Source organism: Gouania willdenowi, chromosome 14 (assembly GCF_900634775.1).
Source record: "Gouania willdenowi chromosome 14, fGouWil2.1, whole genome shotgun sequence".
NCBI classification, from domain to species: domain Eukaryota; kingdom Metazoa; phylum Chordata; class Actinopteri; order Blenniiformes; family Gobiesocidae; genus Gouania; species Gouania willdenowi.
The window spans coordinates 19881031-19903457 of record NC_041057.1 but is presented as its reverse complement, the minus strand read 5'-3'; the positions used below and the strand labels follow the sequence as shown (position 1 = coordinate 19903457).

General features: G+C 37.6%; 1 protein-coding gene across 3 annotated transcripts in view; it reads right to left on the bottom strand.

The window, feature by feature from the left end:
* LOC114475539 (roundabout homolog 1-like) overlaps nt 1-22427 on the bottom strand; it is a 128725-nt gene that overhangs the window by 14601 nt on the left and 91697 nt on the right. The window contains exons 5-19 of one of the 3 annotated variants that reach the window (XM_028466434.1): nt 18874-18994; nt 17081-17219; nt 16849-16976; nt 13667-13675; nt 9282-9406; nt 9031-9202; nt 5793-5998; nt 5633-5714; nt 5388-5556; nt 5131-5297; nt 4900-5021; nt 2667-2901; nt 2464-2585; nt 2140-2311; nt 527-724 (exon numbers count right to left, since the gene is read on the bottom strand). In XM_028466434.1, coding sequence (XP_028322235.1) covers nt 527-724; nt 2140-2311; nt 2464-2585; nt 2667-2901; nt 4900-5021; nt 5131-5297; nt 5388-5556; nt 5633-5714; nt 5793-5998; nt 9031-9202; nt 9282-9406; nt 13667-13675; nt 16849-16976; nt 17081-17219; nt 18874-18994 — 2167 coding nt within the window. Of the gene's footprint in view, nt 1-526; nt 725-2139; nt 2312-2463; nt 2586-2666; nt 2902-4899; nt 5022-5130; nt 5298-5387; nt 5557-5632; nt 5715-5792; nt 5999-9030; nt 9203-9281; nt 9407-13666; nt 13676-16848; nt 16977-17052; nt 17220-18873; nt 18995-22427 lie in introns of those variants that run through there. The other 2 variants (XM_028466435.1, XM_028466436.1) reach the window with 2 other exon arrangements.

The following is a 22427-nucleotide window of genomic DNA, read 5'->3' as shown; positions in this document are numbered from 1 at the left end:
TTTCTAACATTCCACACTACAAAATAAGTAATAAAAGTATGTAGGATTCATGCTGGTATCATACCGGATCGATATACACTCAAGGCTGCAATATCGGTATTGTATTGGAAGCGAAAAAAAGTTGTATCGGGACATCCCTGTCATACACGTTTGATTCGTTCAACAAGGGATCGGAAGAAGCCTGGGCTTGTCAAGTCCAAGCATCATTTTTCACCATTAACAACTGCAAAATGAAATAAACTAAATGGAAATTCAAATTCAAACGACGACTCCAATCGAGCTATTAAGAAAAACAGAACCAAAACAAACTAAATGAACAGCTGCCATTTGTACATATATATATATATAAAAAAATGTATACTGTATTATTCATACTTAGTTTAATCGTTTCATCAAGATCGATCCACAAAACCACCCCACAAATGGAAATACACATACTATAGTTTTACTATATGAATGGCTCTTTCCCATAGTATTACTTCCACACAGTAATTTAAATATGTGTTAAAAGTAGTGAATCACCCACCCTTGCGGATGCCTGTGTATGTGCTGCTGAGGCCGCTTCTCTTCTTGCGGTGGCGGTAGAGCCACACGCTGAAGATCATGAGGATCAGCCAGCAGGTGGCGCCAACGCCAGCGATAAAGGCGGGTTGTTTCAGCACATCAGAAATCTGAGACAAAGTGTCTTTGTCCTCACTGACGTCCACCATCTCACCTAAAGAGTCTGACCACAAACAGCACAAAGAGCCATTTAAGCTGTGTCTATGGAAACCTTGGTAAAACACACACACACACACACACACACACACACACGCACACACACACACACACACACACACACACACACACACACACACACACACACACACACACACACACACACACACACACACACACACACATCCCACAGTAAAAAAAAAAGAAATAATAATGAGTTAAATAATAATGTGTTTTTTTTTCCTCATTATTATGAGATACTAAGTCATAATTATGCAATAGTATCTCATAATTATGACTTAGATTTTTTTTAATTATTTTGCTTTTCCTACTTTTTTATTATGAATAATCATAATTATGATTATTATGAGATTATTATGATATTTTTGTAGTATTATTTTACTTTTTACATTTTTTTTTACTTGTGGGATGTGTTTTTTTTTTTACCTCATCATTGTGAGATACTAAGTCATAAATATTATGATTATTATACATACATATACAGCACTTTTTTGGGTACTCAAAATCGCTTTACAATGAAGGGGCAGTGTTGTGGTTTGGTGCCTTGCTCAAGGGTAAATCGGCAGTGCCCGAGAAGTGGCACCTCTCCAGCTACCAGAACAACTTCTGTTTTTTTTTTTTTTTTTGGTATGCACTGAGACTTGAACTGGCGACCCTCCGGTTCCCAACCCATGTCTCAGCATTATCAGTAGTATCTCATAATTAGGACTTAGCCTCTCATAATTATGTTTTTTCGAATTATTATTTTACTTTTCCTACTTTTTATTATGATATACTATCTCTAATTGATTCAAAATGTATCTTACAGCAATCTATTGTTTAATGTGTATTTGATGTGTATTTTAAATTGAGGTTTTGTTGAGTGAATAACGCAGTGCTCACCAACCTTTTTCGGGTCGTGACCCCATTTTTATATCACAAATTTCTGGCAACCCCAAAGACATTTTTTCTTCTAGAATTAGGTTTTGATCATGTTTGTTATACTGTCACAAACACAGATATTAGTGCAGATTAGTGACAAGATGCACAAGCTCGGACATTTAATTTAAACTAATTTCACATTTGAGAAAGTGAAAGTATACAATACTAGACATTTCAGGTGACCCACACATGGGGTCACGACCCCAAGGTTGAAAAACACTTGAGTAATGTGACTAGACGAGTACTAAATCTTCTTATTGAAGCATTTTTTGTGTTATAAAATAACTAGATAGGGATTTCAGATATAAACTATGTATTTATCAGCCACTGATACTCAAATATTTGAAAATGATTACCACAGCGTCTTTGTATTCCAGAGTTCACAAAAGCTTTAAAATATTCTTGAACATTTCTAATTCATTTAAGGGTGTATTTCACAAAAAAAAAAAAAAAAAATGGAAGAGAAGAGAAAAGGTTTACCTAATTGAAAGAAAGCAACATCACTCCTTGCTCCCGGCCCGGCCCCGTTGCTCGCAGCAACCTCCACGCTGTAGCGAATTCCTGGTGCCAGACTGGAAATGAGTACTGAAAAGGTAGAGCCATCCACCGACTGGTTAACATGGTAGCGACTCTCATTACCCAGGCACCAAATCTGGCAGGAGACGGAAGAAGAAACGAGATGACAATGATTGCCCGAGGGACTTACCCAACAACATGAGAGGAACAGAGTCACTCATGAGTCCCACAAAGATGAAATTTACATTTTAACTAGTTCGGAGAAGAACTTTCTATTTATCTATTCACCTTGTATTCCTGAATGATGCCTGTCTCATCCACTTCTGGAGGAGGTTTCCAGGAAACAAGGATGGCAGATCCATTGGTGTCCCCTTTTGTTACTGTAACACCTTGAGGTGCTCTGCTCGGGGCTAAAACAATAATGGCCATTTTGAGTTCATTTATTTTTCCATGTTTTGTTTTACACATCACACAGAGATGGTTTCACTCACCTTCCTCCAAAGTTCTGACCACTTTCACCTCACTGTCTGTTCCCTGGAACTCATCAAAGAAGGGCCTCACTTTGAACTCGTAGATGGACCCTTTCTTCAGCTGACCAATCACTAATCCATCCTCCCGTGGGGAATGTACCTCCAGGACTTTCCAATGGCCTTCTGGCTGGCCGTGCTCAGCAGAGGCCCTGTAGAGCACCTTGTAACCCTGGATGTATGGTGAGTGCTGCTCCACCTGGGAAACGGTGATTAAAAAACCAAAAAAATGGTTAATGTCCCATTATAAAACAATAAGGACTTCTCTGATAATACACAATAAAAGCATGCATGTTTGAAGCCTAAAGATGTTGGAATGAAGCAATGGCACCCAAATCGACATAATTCAGCTTCAATGAATTATCATTAAGCACATTGTTGGTTCAAAACCATGCAAAAAGAAAATGTTGAGCTGCACCAACAACCACCATCCAATGGTGTTTTTGAAATTTTGAATTTATTTATCTATTTGTTCATTAGATGCTGACAGCGCACATTAACCAACATCTATCAAATAAGTCATATGCAGTGTTTGGAATAACGGCGTTAGGTAACGGCGTTTGTTTTTCAGTAACGGGGTAATCACCGTTATCGTTACTGAACGCTAAATACGGTGCGTTACACGCATTGATTGAATAAACTGTGATCCGAAAGCATCCCTGGCTTCATACACAGCTGTAGTGAGGAAGTGGGTTAAAAACAAGGTGAGCGATTATAATTGGCTAAGGCGGAGTCATGTTTCATGGTAGCCAATCAGAGCCAGTGTTTTTACTCATGTGCCAGCACACGCGCCACACACACACACACACAAACACACACACACACTACAGATTTGATGAAGCAGCAGAGATGGCGAGCATCGAGGAATCTGATGAAAAGTTGTCATTTTTAAGGTGACAACACAAACACTACTTTAAATTAATTGTGGTCAAAGGCAAGAACGTGCATGTGAAGTGTTCATTATATCCAGGAGTGAAGACTTTGTCGACATCCGTTGTAAGCAACTCAAATTTAACGAAACACCTCATGACACGCATCTAAAAAATCTGAATTCTTTGACATATAGAAACTTTTTTTTTCAACAGTAACGCAAATAATTACTTTTATTATAGAGTCATTCAGTTACTAACTCAGTTACTTTTTGGAACAAGTAGTGAGTAACTATAACTAATTCCTTTTTTTAAAGTAACGTTCCCAACACTGGTCATATGTATATATACTGTAGATATCTACTGTATATAGATAGTATATAGATATTTACTATTGCAACAACTCATCATCAGTAGGGTAAAACTAAAACTAACCTGTCTACGATGGTCTATTAACTGTGAACGCTTCATGTGTTTGATTAAATCTTCATGTCATTATCAGGAGGGTCTGTTTAGAGGAGTATTATGGGATGATTTTACGCATTACTAGAGGTTGACCCCAACCACTGGGCCAAGGACCAGTCTCTGCACCATTTCATACCGGGCCATAAAGAAAATAAATAAATTATATATATATTAAACAGTGGCTATCCGTACAGTTGCCGTGTCAATATACCTGCATTCCATCCGTACGCAGCGCCCCTATTTGGCCAGTTTAGGTCACGTGATCGGTCAGTCATTGGCCAGTTTAGGTCGCGTGACTAAGACTAAACCCTAACCTTACCCTAACCCTAACCCTAAAAATTGTTGCGATATTGGGTTATAACCTAACCCTAAACCTAATCCCAACCCTAAGACGCTCCATAAGTGTACTTCGGTAACCGTACCAATAGCACCGGGGGTTGTCCGTATGGCAACCGTACATACTTTCTATATATTATTTATCAGATTAGAGCAAAAATGTTATTCATTTTCATCCACAGTCCCAAGGCAGGAAAAAACAAACAGCAATAAGACAAAAAAAAACACAATAAATTGCAATGAAAGCACATTATAGAACAGTGCACAAATAATTTCAACAAGATCAATAGGACAATAACTCACAGTGAACCACATTACAATATAGTACACAAGTTAATGGTCAATAGTCTCAGGACTGGTTGGATTTCAGCCACTGTTCGAGTTAAGTTTTGAAAGTTGGGAGTATTGGACGCTCCTTTATAGAGTGAAAGACTGTTCCAGATATTACTGGCCTTAAGAAAGCATTTTCTCCAAACCCTGTTTTTCACATGTAAAAAATGACAATATGCTTTGGAAGAAAGTCATACCTTCCACTGCAACCTAGCGGCAGAAGATGACAGAACAGTTGGCGTGTTGAGGTGAATCACCACATCTCCCAGCTCCCTCTGAATATGACGATGATCTATGCCTTGCATTGTGGCTGTGCTGTCTATTAGCACCCAAGAAAAAAAAAAATCAGAAAACAATTAGAAACTCTAATTTAACTTTTGTCAATTGTTTTTGAAAGACTACAAACAGTAAGTGAGATCCACACTGACCATGTGTTCTAATAGCATCAGAGATTGGACTGGGGTCGCTGAGGCCGTGGCCGTTCATAGCTCTGACCATGAAGAGGTAGACGGCTCCAGGTTTGAGATTTTTTAGAACAAAAGATTGTGTCTTCACATGCTCTGCTACAGTTACCCATCTGTTCCCTAACGTGTAACTGTACAAGAAGAGAAGAAGAAGTTTAGTCAGCGCAAGACGCAGAAACAGTCGTGAAATCAAGTTTGAGCAGTAAAAGCTATTGTTTTACCTGAAAGCCTCGATCAGGTATGATGTAGGTAATGCACCAGCATTAGGGAGAGATTTCCACGATAGAGTAGCAGAGGAGCGGCTGACATCGCTCACATCTGGTTTTGACGGAGTGCTGGGAATGAGGCTTGGATCCGTGGGAACACTGGACTGGACTACAACACCGAACTCTGCAGCAAATACAACAACAAAGTCATTGAGTAAATAACAACATGCTACTCCTCCAAGTGAGTTGCATTCAAGTACCTTGCACTTGCAGGTAGGCTGTCCAGAACGCTTCACCATTGGGACTTGAAGCAACGCAAGTGTAAAAACCAGTGTCCCCCAACTTCAGGGAAAAGTTACAAAGAAAGAGAAATGAGCTGACGAGCTTGGGATTATTTTATTACGTCCATTATTACTTTACCTTAGCGTAGTGAATATTCAGTGATCCTGTCCCCGTAAGAGATGTACGCGAGTCTACTGGGGACAACACTGCACCATCTTTTCTCCACTGGATTGTAGGAGGTGGTGTACCAGCAGCCTGGCAATCCAGCACTACTGTACTGTCTACTGGGACAGTCTGGTTCACTGGGCCCTGCCTGATGATGGGGGGAGGGTGATCTGACCCCGCTAAACACATGAACAGAAAAACACAAATATTAGCAATTTCCCTGAATACTCTCTGTATACATTCTATAAAGGTGATTCTCAACTGGTGGATCAGGAGTCGGGACCCAAAAATGGGTCACGGACCTGTACTAGGTGGGTCGTGGACAGCTGATAAAAAATAGTCAATGTATTTAGTGTATAGCACCAACATAAACCAGTTTAAAAAGCTTTTTAATCATTAATATATTAGTATTGGTATAAGAAATAAGAGCTACAATTTTACAATTAGGACAGCAATAACACAGTACATATAATATGTGTATAACGGTATAAGATATATTTACACTTAATAAACATAATAAAAGGTATATATTGTGATAGAGAATATTATTTATGTATATATTGCCACACTGAATTTAATTGATGAAATTTGTGTTGCAGATATGAAATAGTATATTAATATTATGTACATGTCATGTAAATGCATGTGTATGTATGTACAGTATATATGTGTGTACAGTACGTACGTAAGTTTGATGTACATGTATAAACTGTATATATAAAATGTGTGCAGAATATATATTGTAAAAATAGTAATATAAGTTAGAAAATTAACGAGAGAACCTTGTTTTGTTTTGTTGTGATGGGGTAGGTGAGGAAAATCTATACATTTAAAAAAAAAAAATATATCATACATCTGTGTTCTCAACTGCTATTTTAAAAAAAAAAACTAAATTTGGTTGATTAATTTCTAAAAAAGTGGGTCACACTTTATTGATCTTGGAAAAATGTGGGTCCCAAGGTGAGAGCAGTTGAGAACCCCTGATCTATATAACATGTTGTCCAATTGTGCTACCAATAATAACAGTGAATAAATATTATAAAAATAAATAATAAACATTTGTTATAATAGATATTACATTGTTTATGTTAGGGGTGTCCGGATACAACTTTTTCAGTTCCGATATGAGCCTTGGATATCGGCCAATACATATTGATCTGATATGATATCAGCACAAATTATATATACTTTTATTGCTTATTTTGCCATGTGAAATGTTAGAAAAGGCTCATTACTCAATCAGAGAACAATAGACAGCAACAAAAACTGACCCATTTATACCTTTATATATATATATATATATATAAAACCTCAATAAATCTAATAAAAACAATAAATAATATGGTGTAGATTTCTGATATACAATATCAATATTGGATCGGGACACCCTTATTTAATTTATTCATTTATCTTATGTACTTGCTTAATTAGGAGCATTAGAGCAGTGCTTATTCCAGATTATACACCCTCTTAGTGACTCTTAATGTACCTTTTTATGTAATGTTTCTGTATATTTTTAACTGTTCTTATATGTATTTTTATGGACCCCAGGAAGATTAGCAACCACCACAGTAGAAAATAATGGGGATCCAATAAACAAATAAACCACTCCCAATGTGCTTACTTTTAATATATGCCTAGCCTTTTGAGACATCATAAAAAGTGGGGCATAAAACCATATTGAAATAAGAAAAAAAACCACTAATCTCAAAATACAAGATAACGTGTTAAATAACATAATATGGAGGAACATACAGTAGATATATATAAAATACTCTTGTACCAGACTAAGAAGAATACTTTAATTAAAATACACAAAATGAGATGAAAAACCCAATAAAACCAGTAAGAGAAGACATTATGAAAAAAAAGAGGATGCAGGTAAAAACCTCAGGCAATCACAAGACATGATGAGTAAAAAAATTTCAAGCAGCAAGATAAGGAAGAATTGATATTGAAAGTAAAAGTGGAAAAGAGTGAGAACAAAAAGCTTAGGAGGGTGTGCAGCCAGTGGAGGAAAAAGAAATCAACTTTTCCCCTCCAGCAGAGAGCAGCTAATCGTTCAAGGGTTAGTGGGTACTGCCGGAGTCGGATTCAATCATTACAGCAAAGCCCAGCTAATAACAGACCCACTTAGATAACAGAACTCTATTTTTCAAATTAAAAAAAAAGAATCCTGTGGATGAGGTAAAGGTTTCAGATGAAAAAAAAAAAACAACAACTCTGAAATAAAGTAATGAAAACCTTGAAAGCTGCCATAGGTGATGCTAACCAATAATTGCCGTTCCAATTCACCTCTTCAAATGGGTATGAGAGGAGTATGTGGCAGGATGGAGATACTTTGGGGGAGGGGAGAGGAGAGAAAAAAGGAGTGCCAGAAAATGAGCTGCAAGTGCAGATCACACAAAAAAAAAAAAAAAACAGAAAAAAAACAGTATTAGAAAACGTGACAGTACCGTGCCCCTGTCTTTTTCTTCAATAAGTGAAAAGCTCTTAAACCTGAGGTATAGCAGCAGGAAACCTTATCAGTCTAACAGAGGGATGTCCATCATAATGGTAGTACCTGCGCTGCACTGAACAGTTCAATGCACTTTAAACCTGACGCAATTATCATTAATGTAATGTATTGGACGCAGCACCAACTGACACAAACATATGTATTCATACAGATGTGTAATTACTGCGCTGAGCCTCCAAGCACATTTAAATTGCTTTTTAGAACCAATTAACACACTTGTTTTATCAAAAAAAAAAAAAAAAAACACATTTGCAGGAAAGATCCACTAACCCCTATCCTGTAAAATGTAATGTCAATGTTGCAGTAATTATCACCACATATGTACCAAACCATTTGCTGAGGCTGTGTTAAACTATCTTAGAATGAAAAATGTAGTCGCACCATAAATATGTCTCACAACCCAATATCAAGTCAATATTTTTAGTTTGATATTTTCAAAGATCAAACACATAAAAAAGCTGACAGTTTTTCCACAGACAGTCGCCATGGAAACAGGGATTTTTAAGCTCACAACAACATCATCAAATCTTTCCCCCCCGACAGCAACCGAGACCGACGATTGGGAGGAGGTTACATTCAGCTGTCTGACAGCGAAGCACAACAAAGGAACACGGTAGAACTCGTCTTTTTTTGCCGCAAGATTAAAAAAAACAACCTGAAAATGTGCGTCATTAAAAACTCTCCATCACTCACAGTCTGTAACTTCCAGCAGTGCTTTGGTAATCACACTGCCGGCGATGTTGAGAGCCTGGCAGCTGTAGAAGCCGCCATCAGACCGCTGAACGTCAGTGATGGTCAAACTGCCCATCTGGGAGACAGACAGGCGACTAAAGGGCTGTGGTGGCTGGTAAGAGAACAGGAGACTCTAGAGAAGAAGATTATTACAGTTATAACTTTTATAGGCTAAAGTGAGAAGTGAATATCATGTATGGCTTCAGACTCACCTCACTGCCCTCCCTCTGCCAGAAAATGGCTGGCTGTGGGTTTCCTGTGGCTTCACACTGGAAGGTGACTGTCCTCCCCACAGCCACCACCTGGTTTTTGGGGCGTACGACGAAAGCTGGGGGTACTGCAGAACAAGAGAGGTGCTGATTGCTTGTTGATATAATCCACTGGCATCCATTCTAATTATAAAACCTTAATAATTAAAGCCAAAGTGCGTACACAAAACACTATTTTTACTAGAGATGGCCAATATTACCCACCAGCCAATATTAGCGGCCAATATTTTCCATTAAAATATCGGTTGACATCAGTTTTTCCTTAGATATGTTGATCCCAAATATCAGTTTTAGATATAACCTCTGTTCAAGGCCACATCATTATATTTAAAGGGGCAGTATTATGAAAAATCACTTTATAATGGTTTTGCTATAGTGATGTGCATCCCTTTAGCCTCATTCAGAGGGCCAAAGTTGAAAATGTTCTGTTTACTCCCTCACTTGCTATTCCACATTTTGTAAAAAGTCAGCTTCAAATGAGCGAGTTGGATTTTTCTCGCGTTGTGCCGTCACACTGCAGACACTCCTCCTCCTGACTCCTCCTACCCTATGAGAATGTGAGCTCCTCCCTCTACCTACCTACCTACCTACCACACAGCAAAATCAAACACTGCAGTTTAATATATAATATACATTTTACTTCAATGTCATATGTAAAGCTACAAACATAAAATGTGTTCTCTGCAGCCATGGTGTAGCACCCAGGGAGCAGTTACAATCAGTTCCACTTTTAGTAACAGTTATCCCGCCTCGTATCATCTTTGACATGATCTGACGTGTTTGTGACCCAATGCGAGGGAGCAGTTGGACAAAACAATGGCCTTGAATGGACTATTCCTGTGCTAAGGACGACAAGAAGGCGAAGGCGAGGTAGCAGCTCCGGTGAGTGTTTGAAACAACTGACTGACTCCGCTACTGATGTGATAAACACACACTGTGGAGGAGCGTTTGTTGGACTCACAATAGCCTCTTAAATAGCCATGTGTTTTGCTTAACGTGCATTTTTTTGGCTGGAAAATCAACAAGAGTGTGTGGATAGAAAATCGCTACAGTGATCAGCTGTGGAATTAAGTCTGCATCTACAGACACACCCACTCATGCATATGCATGTTTTTAAAAGCTTCATGAAACTGTCTTTTCCGAGAGCTAAATCTCTGGAAAACAAGTGAGTTTGGGAAAATAAACCTGAAATACTATGTCGCCACAGTGGGCGACCGTGGTTCAGGTGGTAGTGGGTCGTCTTCTGATCGAGAGGTTGGGGGTTCGATCCCAGTACCTGACTATGTGTCGAAGTGTCCTTGGGCAAGACACTGAACCCTAAGTTGCTCCCAGTGGTCGACTAGCGCCTTGCATGGCAGTCCTGTCCCACTGGTGTGTGAATGTGAGAGTGATTGGGTGAATGAGCTGATATGTAAAGCGCTTTGAGACTGCTTCAGTGTGGTGATAAAGCGCTATATAAAATCAAGTCCAAATCAAGTCCATTTACCATTGTTGGGGTTCTTAGAACAAATGGAGATAAGTGAAAAATAGCATAATACTAGACCTTCAAGATGGGTGCTGTGTCACCCGCTACAATTTCTCCACACTTGTCACCAGACTGGTTTAACTGATACAATATGCACAAGTGTAACACCACATTTCACTCTCACCATAAAACAGTCGACTCTTACCCACACCTCCCATTGTCCTACCCTGACTCCCTCTTCCCTGTTCCCCCTCACCTAGGTGTAACACTGCCCTCTATATCTATCACTGAACCCAGATGACTATGGTCCCATTGAGGTGTTGTGTAACTGCTTAGAAAAAGTAAACTGCTGGATGAGTGAAAACTTCCTTCAACTAAACCATGACAAGATGGAGGTGATTGTCTTTGGTAACAAGGAAAAGAGGACTGCTGTCAGCAATTATCTTGAGTCTTGATCTTTAAAAGCTAAAGACCAAGTCAAAAACCTTGGTGTTCTGATTGACTCAGATCTTACATTCAGCAGTCACGTCAAATCTATCACAAAAACAGCCTTCTACCACCTAAAGAACATCTCCAGAGTGAAAGATTTAATGACTCAGAAAGATCAGGAGAAACTGGTCCATGCTTTTATCTCCAGCAGACTGGACTATTGTAATGGTCTTCTGACAGGAATCCCCCAAAAGAGCATCAAACAGCTCCAGCTGGTTCAGAACACTGCAGCTCGGGTCTTAACCAGAGCAAAGAGATCAGAACACATTAGTCCAGTTTTAAAGTCTTTACACTGGCTCCCAGTCAGCCTCAGAATAGACTTTAAAGTTCTGCTGCTGGTGTATAAATCTGTGAATGGGTTTGGTCCAGAATACATCAGTGAGATGTTAGTCAGGTATGAACCCAGCAGGTCTCTCAGATCTATGGACACAGGTCAGATAGTGGAGCCCAGAGCTCACAGTAAACATGGTGATGCTGCTTTTAGTTGTTATGCTGCAAAGAAGTGGAACAAACTGCCAGCAGAGCTGAAGTCAGCATCCAATGTGAACATTTTATAATCAAAGTTAAAGGCACTTTTTTTTCTCTACTGCGTATAATTGAGAGAGAGATCTTTGGTCGTGTTGTTGATATATTGTGTTTGTTGATGATTTGAATTGATTTTACTGATGATTTTAAACGTTCTTATTGATTTTAAACAGTTGAATGTTTTATCATGTAAAGCACATTGAGTTGCCATGTGTATGAAATGTGCTATACAAATAAATTTGCCTTGCCTCTCTTTTTATATTTTCCCTTTAATAAAGTGTTTCTTACCCTTCCTGGGGGAAGGATGGTGATGGTCACAATTATGCAATAAAATAATATATTTATTTAATTGCAATGACAAAACATGCATTGCTGTCACGAAAAGGTTGCACTTTCCCTTCGTCAGCATGTGTAGACAAAAAAATATGTATATATAGGTTTTTCCACAGATATTGAAAAATCAATATGTGCTGTTTTGGGTCAAGCTTTGTGTTACAGAATTTTATTTTTTTGTGGCGTAGCTATAGCGTTTGGAGAGAATATTGACCTTTCAATATGCCCAAGTTAGGTATTCAGGAGACTGAGGAGAGCTTCACACATTTCCATTCGGAAAGGACAATGCTAATTACTAAAGTTCTGAAACAGAATTAAATTAAGTGCACATTTAACATTTGTTAAAAACAATAATTTAGCGTTTTTGCCAATATTTGATATGTTGATAATAATTTATTTATTTAATAATTTAAAGCATTAGCATTGGTCTGTAGAATGCTGAGGAGGGAACGGGACTCTTTCTAGCATTTTCTAACTTTTTACGGCTAAATATTAGTCATATTTAGGCTGATACAACTACTATTTGCTAGTAAAACTAAGGAAAGAACTAATTTCAAGTGTGCATTATTAATGTAAATGAGTGAATATATTTGCTTACATATTTGGTGAGAACTGTCTGGGATTCATATAAATACATAGACATAAGTCTTCTTGCAAGGTGTTTGAGTACCCCTATGGGTACAGGTACCACCGGTTGGGAAACACTGCTCTAGAAGTCACCAAATAGCTTTTAAAATGTCAACATTTCCAGGAAACAAAATTATTTATTTAATTTTAATCTCCAAGCGGGAACTGTCCCCAGATTTCATTTCACAAATCTGGTCACTTTGTAAATGTCAAAATGCTACTACATCAGAACTTTTTTGTGTTTTATTTGAATCTGTATTAATACAGTTTTGCACTAAATGTCATCAAAGACTCCTTGTTTGTTGTGGAGTTCTTGCAGCTGTTTAACTGCTTGGTTCACAGCTGCTGTTGGAAACAACATATGTAAAAGCAATATGGCATGTTTCCCATTACTGAAGTTGAATAAGTATTCTTATTTAGCACAAATAATGATCTTTTGTGGAATACGTGTAGTGGGACATCACATTAAACGTAGGATTGTCCTGGTATTTCCAGCAAGAGATTTTTAATGTGACCTAAAACTAGGTTGGGCGGAGGAGATCTATGCATATATCGGCATTGGTTAATATCAAAAATCTAGTGTTAAATATCAGCATATCAAATATTGGCAAAAACGCTACTATGGACTTCTTTACTTTCAAGATTCAAGATTCCTTTATTATTGCGTCTCAATGTACAAGTACACAAGAGTAAAATACTTGAGCTTTGTCTCACTAACAATTATAGTATGAGAAAATAATAGAAAATCACATTATTATTATTGTACCCACAAACAACATGAGTTACATACTGTTATGGTGGATGGAGTTACAATGGAGATATGACAGTGAGAAGGCTCAAGTTTTCCTGTTGTTTTCTGATGGTGGATGAGGGATGAATGACAACTTACCAGTGTTAACTAGGGAAAGACACAAAGACAAAAAGTAGTGTAATGATTAAATATGGAAAATACAGTATGGCTAATACATAAATGAAGACAGTGACAAATGTTAACATGGCTCAACACAATGGAGCTGGTACAAAGAAAAATGTGTCAAGAATTGATTCCTGGTTAATCCAATGAAGAGATTTTTTTTTTCTATATCAAGAATTATGCAGGTTTAATTACAAATGGGTACTGATTCAGATTTTCCAATTCAATTCCATTCAATTCACGATTCAATTCAATTTTCGATTTGGTTAAGGATATTTTAGTCCCAGTACCAATTTTACTTGAACATGGAAAAAAAAATTTCAGAGATCTAATGCTGTAAATAGTAGAAAGTAACTGTAACTTAGTGCAGTATTCAAAATATTCAGGTTTACATTCATAATTGAGCCCACAGCGCTGCATAAAAACACAGAGTACAAAAGACATATGAAATGGCTTTTTAAAGGTTTTTTTTTTTTTTTTTCAGCCAGCCCAAGTTTGAATTATAAATAGATTTTAGAATTTAAAATGTAAGGTAATCAATATTAAAAGCAGATGTTCATGGTTTCTTAAAGAGGTGGAAACAAAGCAAAACTGTCTAATTGTTGGTCTTTTATTTGTTTTATTATTACATCTCCTGCCTCTCTTTACTGTTGTTGTTTTTCAGTGTCTATGATAATGTCGTATTTTAATCCCAATGGCAGGATTTGGCCAAGTGAAGCTGTAATCACAGACCATGAGACTTCAGATCTGATTGGTGCCACTGTTCTGTGGCGAAATGGAGCAGCACCTGTCACCAATCACCAATCAAGAGGGAGCCCATGATTTGCTACATAAAACCCAGGTCGACAGTGACTCAGATCAGATGGTTAGCACTGTGCCTTGCATGTGTTTTTTGGGCTCGGAAGTTAGCATTAGTGCTAACCCAGGGTGTTGCTCAATTGTGTTTAGTTTCGTTTTTTTTTTTTTTAGGACTAAGGCATTATTTACGAGGTTTGTTTTTCATTATTCTTCAAACTTAGACCAGTTGTCTGTCGATCTGCTTTGGTTATATTTTCTCCTTTGATTTAGTAACGCCTATCTGACATTCATATTGTCTGCCTCACCTCTTTTTGTTTTTGTAATTATGTAAATTTTATTTAGAAAGCGCTTTTCACAGATAAAAACCCCAAAGTGCTGTACGAAACATAAGTGAATTAAAACAAAATGGTTAACAAAAGTTAAAAATCCCTTAAGTAAAGCCAATCAAAATGTCTCGAATTGTGCCAAAAATAAATGGCTTCTGTTAATTTTCCATCATAAGCCAAGACATGTAACATTTCAAAAAGCATTCAACCACATACAAAATAAAGCTTTTCAAATGGTAGCCTTTGGGCTACACGAGTCTCGTTTAAGATTACTCAAGAATGCTGGGAAATCAACACTTTCTGGAATATTTAGACCTTTTGCCAGAAGCAATGACTGACATTAAATGCAAAATTGCCTACCGGTGCTGCTCTTTGTAACAATACCAGTAACATAAAACATGCCTTTCTCATCTCTGAAACTTCCAAAGTGCATATAAAACATGTATTTTTCTTAACTTTATTTCTTTTGGGGAAAAAATAAGAGCTAAAAAACACCTCTAAAAGTGGTACTTTAAATTCTGGAAGGCCTATTATACTAACCAGGGCTGAGAAACACCAGAAGAAAAGCAGTTTATTTTGTTGTGGTTTTACATGCATTTTGGTCTGTTTTACAGCCATTGTCATTGTTCTACACCACTTAGCAGTGGGTTTTCTTTGTTGTTGTGGTTTGAGTGTCTCGGCCTTTGTGTACCAAGTTTGTCTCTTTTTGAAGTGGAAATTTGATCTTTCCAAGGTGGTTTTCTATTGATTTTGAACATGTTGGTTCACAAGTTAAATTATTTTCTTCTTCTATATCGATGAACTCCGCAAGAACACACCACTAAGCCCAAGCAGGCAATTTACATCAATAATAACGGGGTTAAGTCTGAATACTGGTCAGTTTGAGGTTTCATTGGGATAAAGCTAGAAATTAATTCCGAATGTTCTGATTTCTTCCCTTTTTTCCCCCTTGTGACAAAAACGAATGCATACATTTTGTGTACATGTAAAAACTCTATAAGCATCTGTATTATATTGATTAAAGGAGAAAATAAACCATTTACCAAGAAACTGTCTTTTTTGTTTGTGTTTTTTTTTTTTTTTTTTTTTTTTTTTTTTGCTGTGGGGGAATGACTGTGGTTGAATTGGGCTAAATATAAACTATATCCTATGATCATACTTGGATCCTGTGAAAACTTGGCAATGAATAGGGAAATAATCTTGTGTTAACCAAAATGACTTTTCCTGTTTCAATAGAGTCATTGGGTTTAAAACGGGAGTGGGTTTTTTTTTTTTTTTTAACTGCTTATTTTACAAGTTGGCTGGGATTGTTCTTTCTTCCAATTCTGTATTTTAAACTTTTTCCAAATTGAATGCAGAATCACACAACATTCTTTTTGGAGGAAGAAAAGACAATGTAATTGGAATCATGTCTCTTCCCAGCATGAAACCTACCATGCATTTCCTTTTATTGAGACCCCCCCCCCCAACCCCCCATAGGCCTGTGCTCATCAGGGAGAGCCTTCTGACTGCTTAATGCATGTCACTGATTCAGAAATTGAAGGGTGTCATTGTAGCTTAACAGCTTGGAGAACATAAATCAATTTTCAGTGGACATGCAAGCACTTATTTGCATGTTCTTTTCACATTAGCACATGAAACAGATTTTTCTTTAAAGAATGCTAGAAATAGATTATGCTGGTTTTAAATTTAGAACAAGGCACTGCTCTGGACCACGTCAAATTTTCAACAAGAAAGTGAAAAACTTGCACAAATAAACTCGGGAGATAAGCTGACTGTCTTATAAGTCAAAGTGATCCAAACATGTAAAATCAAACAAATCAAAACTATGTTTGGATAAAAAACATAAAACTGAGTATAAGTCATTCCCTGTTAATTTAAGAAACATAAATAGGTTTAGTTATCATTGGTTGGAGAAGATGGCAAGACATGCTCTTGTCATCCATGAAAAGTAAAGCCGGAAGGCTTTGAAAAAGTTTGTAAGGTAGTGACATGGTTCAAGGATGTTATGCGTGAAGGTTGAGTTGTACTTACCGTGCACAGTGAGCGTGGCGGATGCTTCAGACTTCCCAACCATGTTCTCCACCACACATGTAAAAGAGCCCTCGTCTGTAGAGGTCACTTGGCGAACAATCAAGGTATGGTCCTCTTGGATTTCGAATCTGTGGGCAGAACAGACACACATACTCAAGAGATGAAAGAAGAAGTTCAAAAGAGCGTGCATGTATGGTAAATTACTGTATGTAGCCATGTCTTTGTAAGTTACCTGCCCTTAGGCAGGTCAGAATCATCTTTCCTCCAGCGCACGGTGGGAACTGGATCTCCTTGAACCACACAGTGGAACTCAACACTCTCTTCTGCCAAGACGACAACACTGCTAGGCCTCTTTACAAAATTGGGACGTTCTGGAGGCGACACCAGAAGGAGAAGAAAATAAATTATTCTTTGTGAGAAATATGAAAAAAAAAAAGTGACAACTAGCGGAATAAATTGTAGAGGTTATACAGCGTAGTTTATGTTCAACATCAACTCTATCTCGAGAGCAGTGGTTCCAAAACTTTTCACTTCAGACATTTAACCTGAAGCCATGTATCCACTACTCCTGTACACATAATAATGTAACGTCATATACAATAAAGCCCTACAGTGAAATTTGTCTCTGAATTTTGACTATCTTGTTGAGGATTAACATATAACACATTTGGCTAGCACGATTTTTCTGTCCCGGCTAAAGGATAGTCTTATAGAGGACAATGTGTAATTTGTGGCAGTGCATGGAGGCTCCTGACTGCTGCTCTATTTAAAGTCTACTTTCCTTCCAATGTTGTCAAGCTGTTTTTTTTTTTTTCTCATTTACCCCAATGACGATTTGCCCCCAATGCTAATGCCAGCTGTATTTCCTGTCAAATTTAGAGTTGTCAGATTGCTTTCCAGAGGTAGCTAAGATACATTTCAAATTAAACTGATAATGTGTGTATACATTCATAGCTATGAATATAGAAATCCACAATGAAAGTACAAAGTACATTCACATCTATTAGGAATTAAACTTTAATTCAACATATTACAACAGTCATCCAAGAGTGTATTTCAGTTAGATATCTCAAAGCATGTTATAGTCACCTGAGTTTCATCAAAAAGAAAAATCTGACGTTTCAGATGATACTCCGTCCTTACACGATTGTACATTTATTTATTTTTTCTTTAAAAATTCATTTTTGAACAATGAAAAAGGTGGTGGCACTGATGAAATCTTTCATTGTGACTTGTCCTCAATGGGAATGAATGACAACAGGGAATTTTCCAGTGATTATTATTGGTCTTATTATAATCTCTTCAAAAGCAAAGAAATGCATGCGAACACATGCTTCAACGTGTGCTGTAAAGTTAAAGTAATTCAAATGCTAATATAAGTCATTCTAAGGCTCCTGCTCATGAATATTGAATCTACAACCATCTACATGGTATCCTAACTTTAAGTACAATGTGTCTACAATCTAAGCATAGTTACTGAATATAACCATTTTATTGAGCAAACAGTCTTATTTCTGGGATGTATCACTTATCCGACTCTAAGAATCAAATCCATTTATCCTAAGTAGGCTACCACTTGTAGACTCTTCTCTGCATTCAGCAGGATTATCCTTCTAGCCTTGAAAGGGGCGATGAGATTCTGCACTTTAAATTTCCAACCCATACCAAGGTCATCATTCTGTGTGGTTCAAGATAAAAGCACTATTTGGATGGAAAGTGAGAGAGACGATGAGTGGGGGGTAGTAGGGAGAAGCAGAAAAAGAGGCTGAAAGCAGGAGTTTTGGCGAGAGGTTTTTTCTGCAGGAGCTCAGTAGCTCTTGCAGCAAAAAGGTTTTAATGAGGCATGTAGCACTGGTGTGATGGAAAATCTCTCTAAATGCTGCCAAAAGTTATAGCCGTACTCTTAAATTTTCATACTTAATGTGTTGTTTTACCCTTTGACAGAAAACCTCATGTAGTGAGTGAGCAGAAAAAAAGCAGAGAAAGTGCTATTTTTTGATTTTTATTTTTTTAATTGTTTTGTACCTAGGACTGTGAGCTCGGCAATCTCGCTCTCTCTCTCTCCCACCATGTTGGTTCCGACGCAGATGTATTTCCCTGCGTCGCTCTTCCTTGTGTTGGTGATCATCAGCTTGCCACTGCGGATCTAAAAGGAAAAATGAAATGTTTGTACTGCTGTATTTGCACAGGATTTTACTGTGTCGGGTGTGGATGTGCATACAGAACATTTATAATAATCTGCTTGTGTAGGCTATTGTATGCATACACAAGAGGGAGAATCTTCTCTGTTTGATATTAGAATATGATCACAATTTGGGAAACTATTATCAGAATGTAATATTTAAATACACACGCGAGCTCCTGTTGTGTGTATTAAAATATGCTTCTGTGTATTTAAGGTAGAGTTTGCTTTGTCTTTCAAGCAGCACAGAAGGTCACCCATTATCAAGTTCCATAATTCATAACTAGTGCTACACAAGCACCCGAGAACAAAGACTGAGCCTCTTTGTTGAGATTTCCTTTAGATGTTCTGTCAGCCTGCTTTGCCTTTCCCAAACTTTTTATTTTTTATTTTTTTTTAACCTCATCTACACTCTTGTCTGCACACACATAACAAAGAGGTGAAAGACATATGCACTCCATGCTGTTTTTGCTCTTTTCTACCCACCACACGCCTCCACAGACCATGCCAGCTGTCTTTAAGGTGCTTTGAATAGTAGCTACTCTGCTGATAGTCTGCATCTACCCATTGGTAGAGGTGACACCGGAGCAGACCCAATACTGCAAAGAAAAAAAAGCAGATCCAAAAAACCTCCAAACAAACACAAAGCCGCTCTCTGCAGCCAGAAAACTGAAACCTACTCTCTGGCAACGGCTTCAATTAAACTTTCATCCCAGTTATTATGCTTTAAGATTGCTTCCTTCCTACTCACACTGGGAGGTGGAATGAAACTATTCATATATCTCTGCTAGGGGCACATATATCACATAGCACGGCTTTGTTGTTTCCTCACCGGGGTCAGGGGTCAAGGCAAACTGCAGTGCTTTGGCAGTTCAGCCTCATGCTAGACAGCCCCTAAGCTGGTGGACACTTTTCTTTATCTAGTTTAGAGAAAGAAACCATCATTAAACTGCTACTGCGGGGACATATAACGACCGTAATAGCAGATCACTCATTAGGCACCATCATCCACGTGAATCTTATACTAAATGCTTATCATCTAAGCCAAAGATTATAGATAAAAGTAAATTATCTTTTTGATAAAAAATAAATAAGACTGAATATGGCCCACATTCAAAAAGTGTGGGTCAGATAAACAAAGCTCAAAAATCACATGCGAGCCTAAGAAATAGGTTTTGCCGAATCATCTAATAAGGTCTACGTATAAACTCTTGCGAAATATTGTATTTTATTTCAATTCAAAGAATAATTTGAATTTAAAAGCTTTTTTCAATTGGCTCATTGCATTGCATTTGAAGAAAATTTTAATGTCATTACAATGGTTATTTAAACAATGTAGCAATAGCTGGAGGGCTAGCATTAGTGACACAATATAGCATTCGCTCCAGGGCTCTACCCATTAAAACATACAGCAAAATAGACCCGAGAACTGCCTGACTTTGGTCGCCATTTTACCGGCGGCTAACAGTAAATAATCAGGACAACTATCAAAATTCATGAGATTAAAAAACTGTTTTGTGAAATTTAGCAATATGAAGGACTTACAGTACACATTAGAACTAAATGAAAAAACAACAACAATTTTAAAAAATCAGTAAAAGTTTAGAAACATTAAAATAAAATACAACAGAAAAGACCAAACGTGGCCTATTTGCATTTTTATATCTATGGCTGTAGCATTAGCAACACAATTTAGCATTGTTGAAAAAATGTACATAGCATAACATAGCATAAGCTCTAGGGATGACAACATGCATGTTTGTTGCCGATCATAGTCAGTAATAGACCACCCTAATATTTAGGGCCACTCCCAACTAATCATTACTGTAAAGCTATGCTTTCTGTAATTTATTATTATTATAAAGTTACTGTGCATGTTTGTATTTTTAATTGCAATTTTAATCATTTCTATTGTAATTTGGAAATAATCACACTTAAAATTTAAAAAAGAAAATAAAAATAAAATTGTTGTATTTTACGGCTTTTTGTTCATTTCAGACTTTTCGAGTCATGCGTTTGGTATTTGCTGCAAGTACTTTCAACTATAGAAGCTGATTAAAGAGAAGACAAAGCTGTTTAATTTCTTAGACTGACCACTCCTTGTTTTGTATGAGACTTTTATTGCACAAAAAAGTGGTTTGTGCATCTGTCCTCTGTGTTAGGCATTGAAACCTGAGGTTTCCTTTGTCTAAAGTGCCCTCCTTTGTCTTCATACAGCCTCCTGAAAAGACTGTATTCTGAAAAAGTTTGGTTGTGATTTATGCGTTTCATTGCATAAACGCATACATTTTTAATTTACAATTCATGAATTGGTTTTCCAGTGGAGAACTTGAGTGTGTTATCTACATATCACTGCTAAGGCACAAAAATAAGACACACCACCTAATGTGGTGTAATGAATCACTCACTGGAAGGCTCATTTATTCTTTGTACAATAAATATTGTCTGTGAAGAAACAATCATGACAAAGAAACATTTCCATATAGAAAAGATGATTAGAGAGGACAAAGACGGGCATGTAGGAAGTACAAAGCAAGACGCAGCCTTTGTATTTCCCTCAGAGGAGCCTCACCCCCTTGGCTCTGATCCGTTCCTCTCCTTAAATCAGAGATAGCTGCTCTGTCCATCACAGACTCCCAGAGAGACCCTACCTGTCACTCCCCGCTAACGTGAGCTTTGAATCGCCTGCTGCATGTACCCAGGAGCTCTCAGGGACTTTCATATAAACAAATCAAAACATGCACACACACATGCACATGGATACAGAAACATTGTTCCATTGTGCACCTAAAACAATTCAATTCAACTTTATTTATATGGCGCAAATTACAACAAAGTAATCTCAAAGAGCTATCAAAATATAAAATTCATAATAAAAAAACAAGATTCACATGAACAAGCTTTTAGCGATGGTGGGAAGAAACAACTCCCTTTTAACAGGAAGAAATCTCCAGCAGAACCAGGTTCAGAGGTGCAGCCATCTGCTTTGACTGGATGGGGTTAGTGAACAGGAGGAGGAGAACAGAACAGGATAGAGAGATAGAACATCAGAGTGTCCAAGACTAGTTGAGCCGTGAACCACAGATAAGGAACTGTCAACTCCAGTGTCAAGAAACCTGAAACAAAAGAGAGAGAAAAGCAAGGAGAAGGCACAGACTGCAGCAAAACATGATACACCATCAGCAGGACTGCCTGCATGGAAACACCTGGTGCTAAAATATGTGTGAGTAGAATGAGAGTCAGTACGTGGTGGACATCATTGTAAATAGTGTGTAAGTGGTGTGAGCAGTGTGATGAGTATACAACGAGGTTGGCTGCAACCTGGCACAATCTTGTCTGACTGGACTTCACCCATTGCAACCCATTAGAGCTATGTGTAGATGGTGGATTGTGTTTG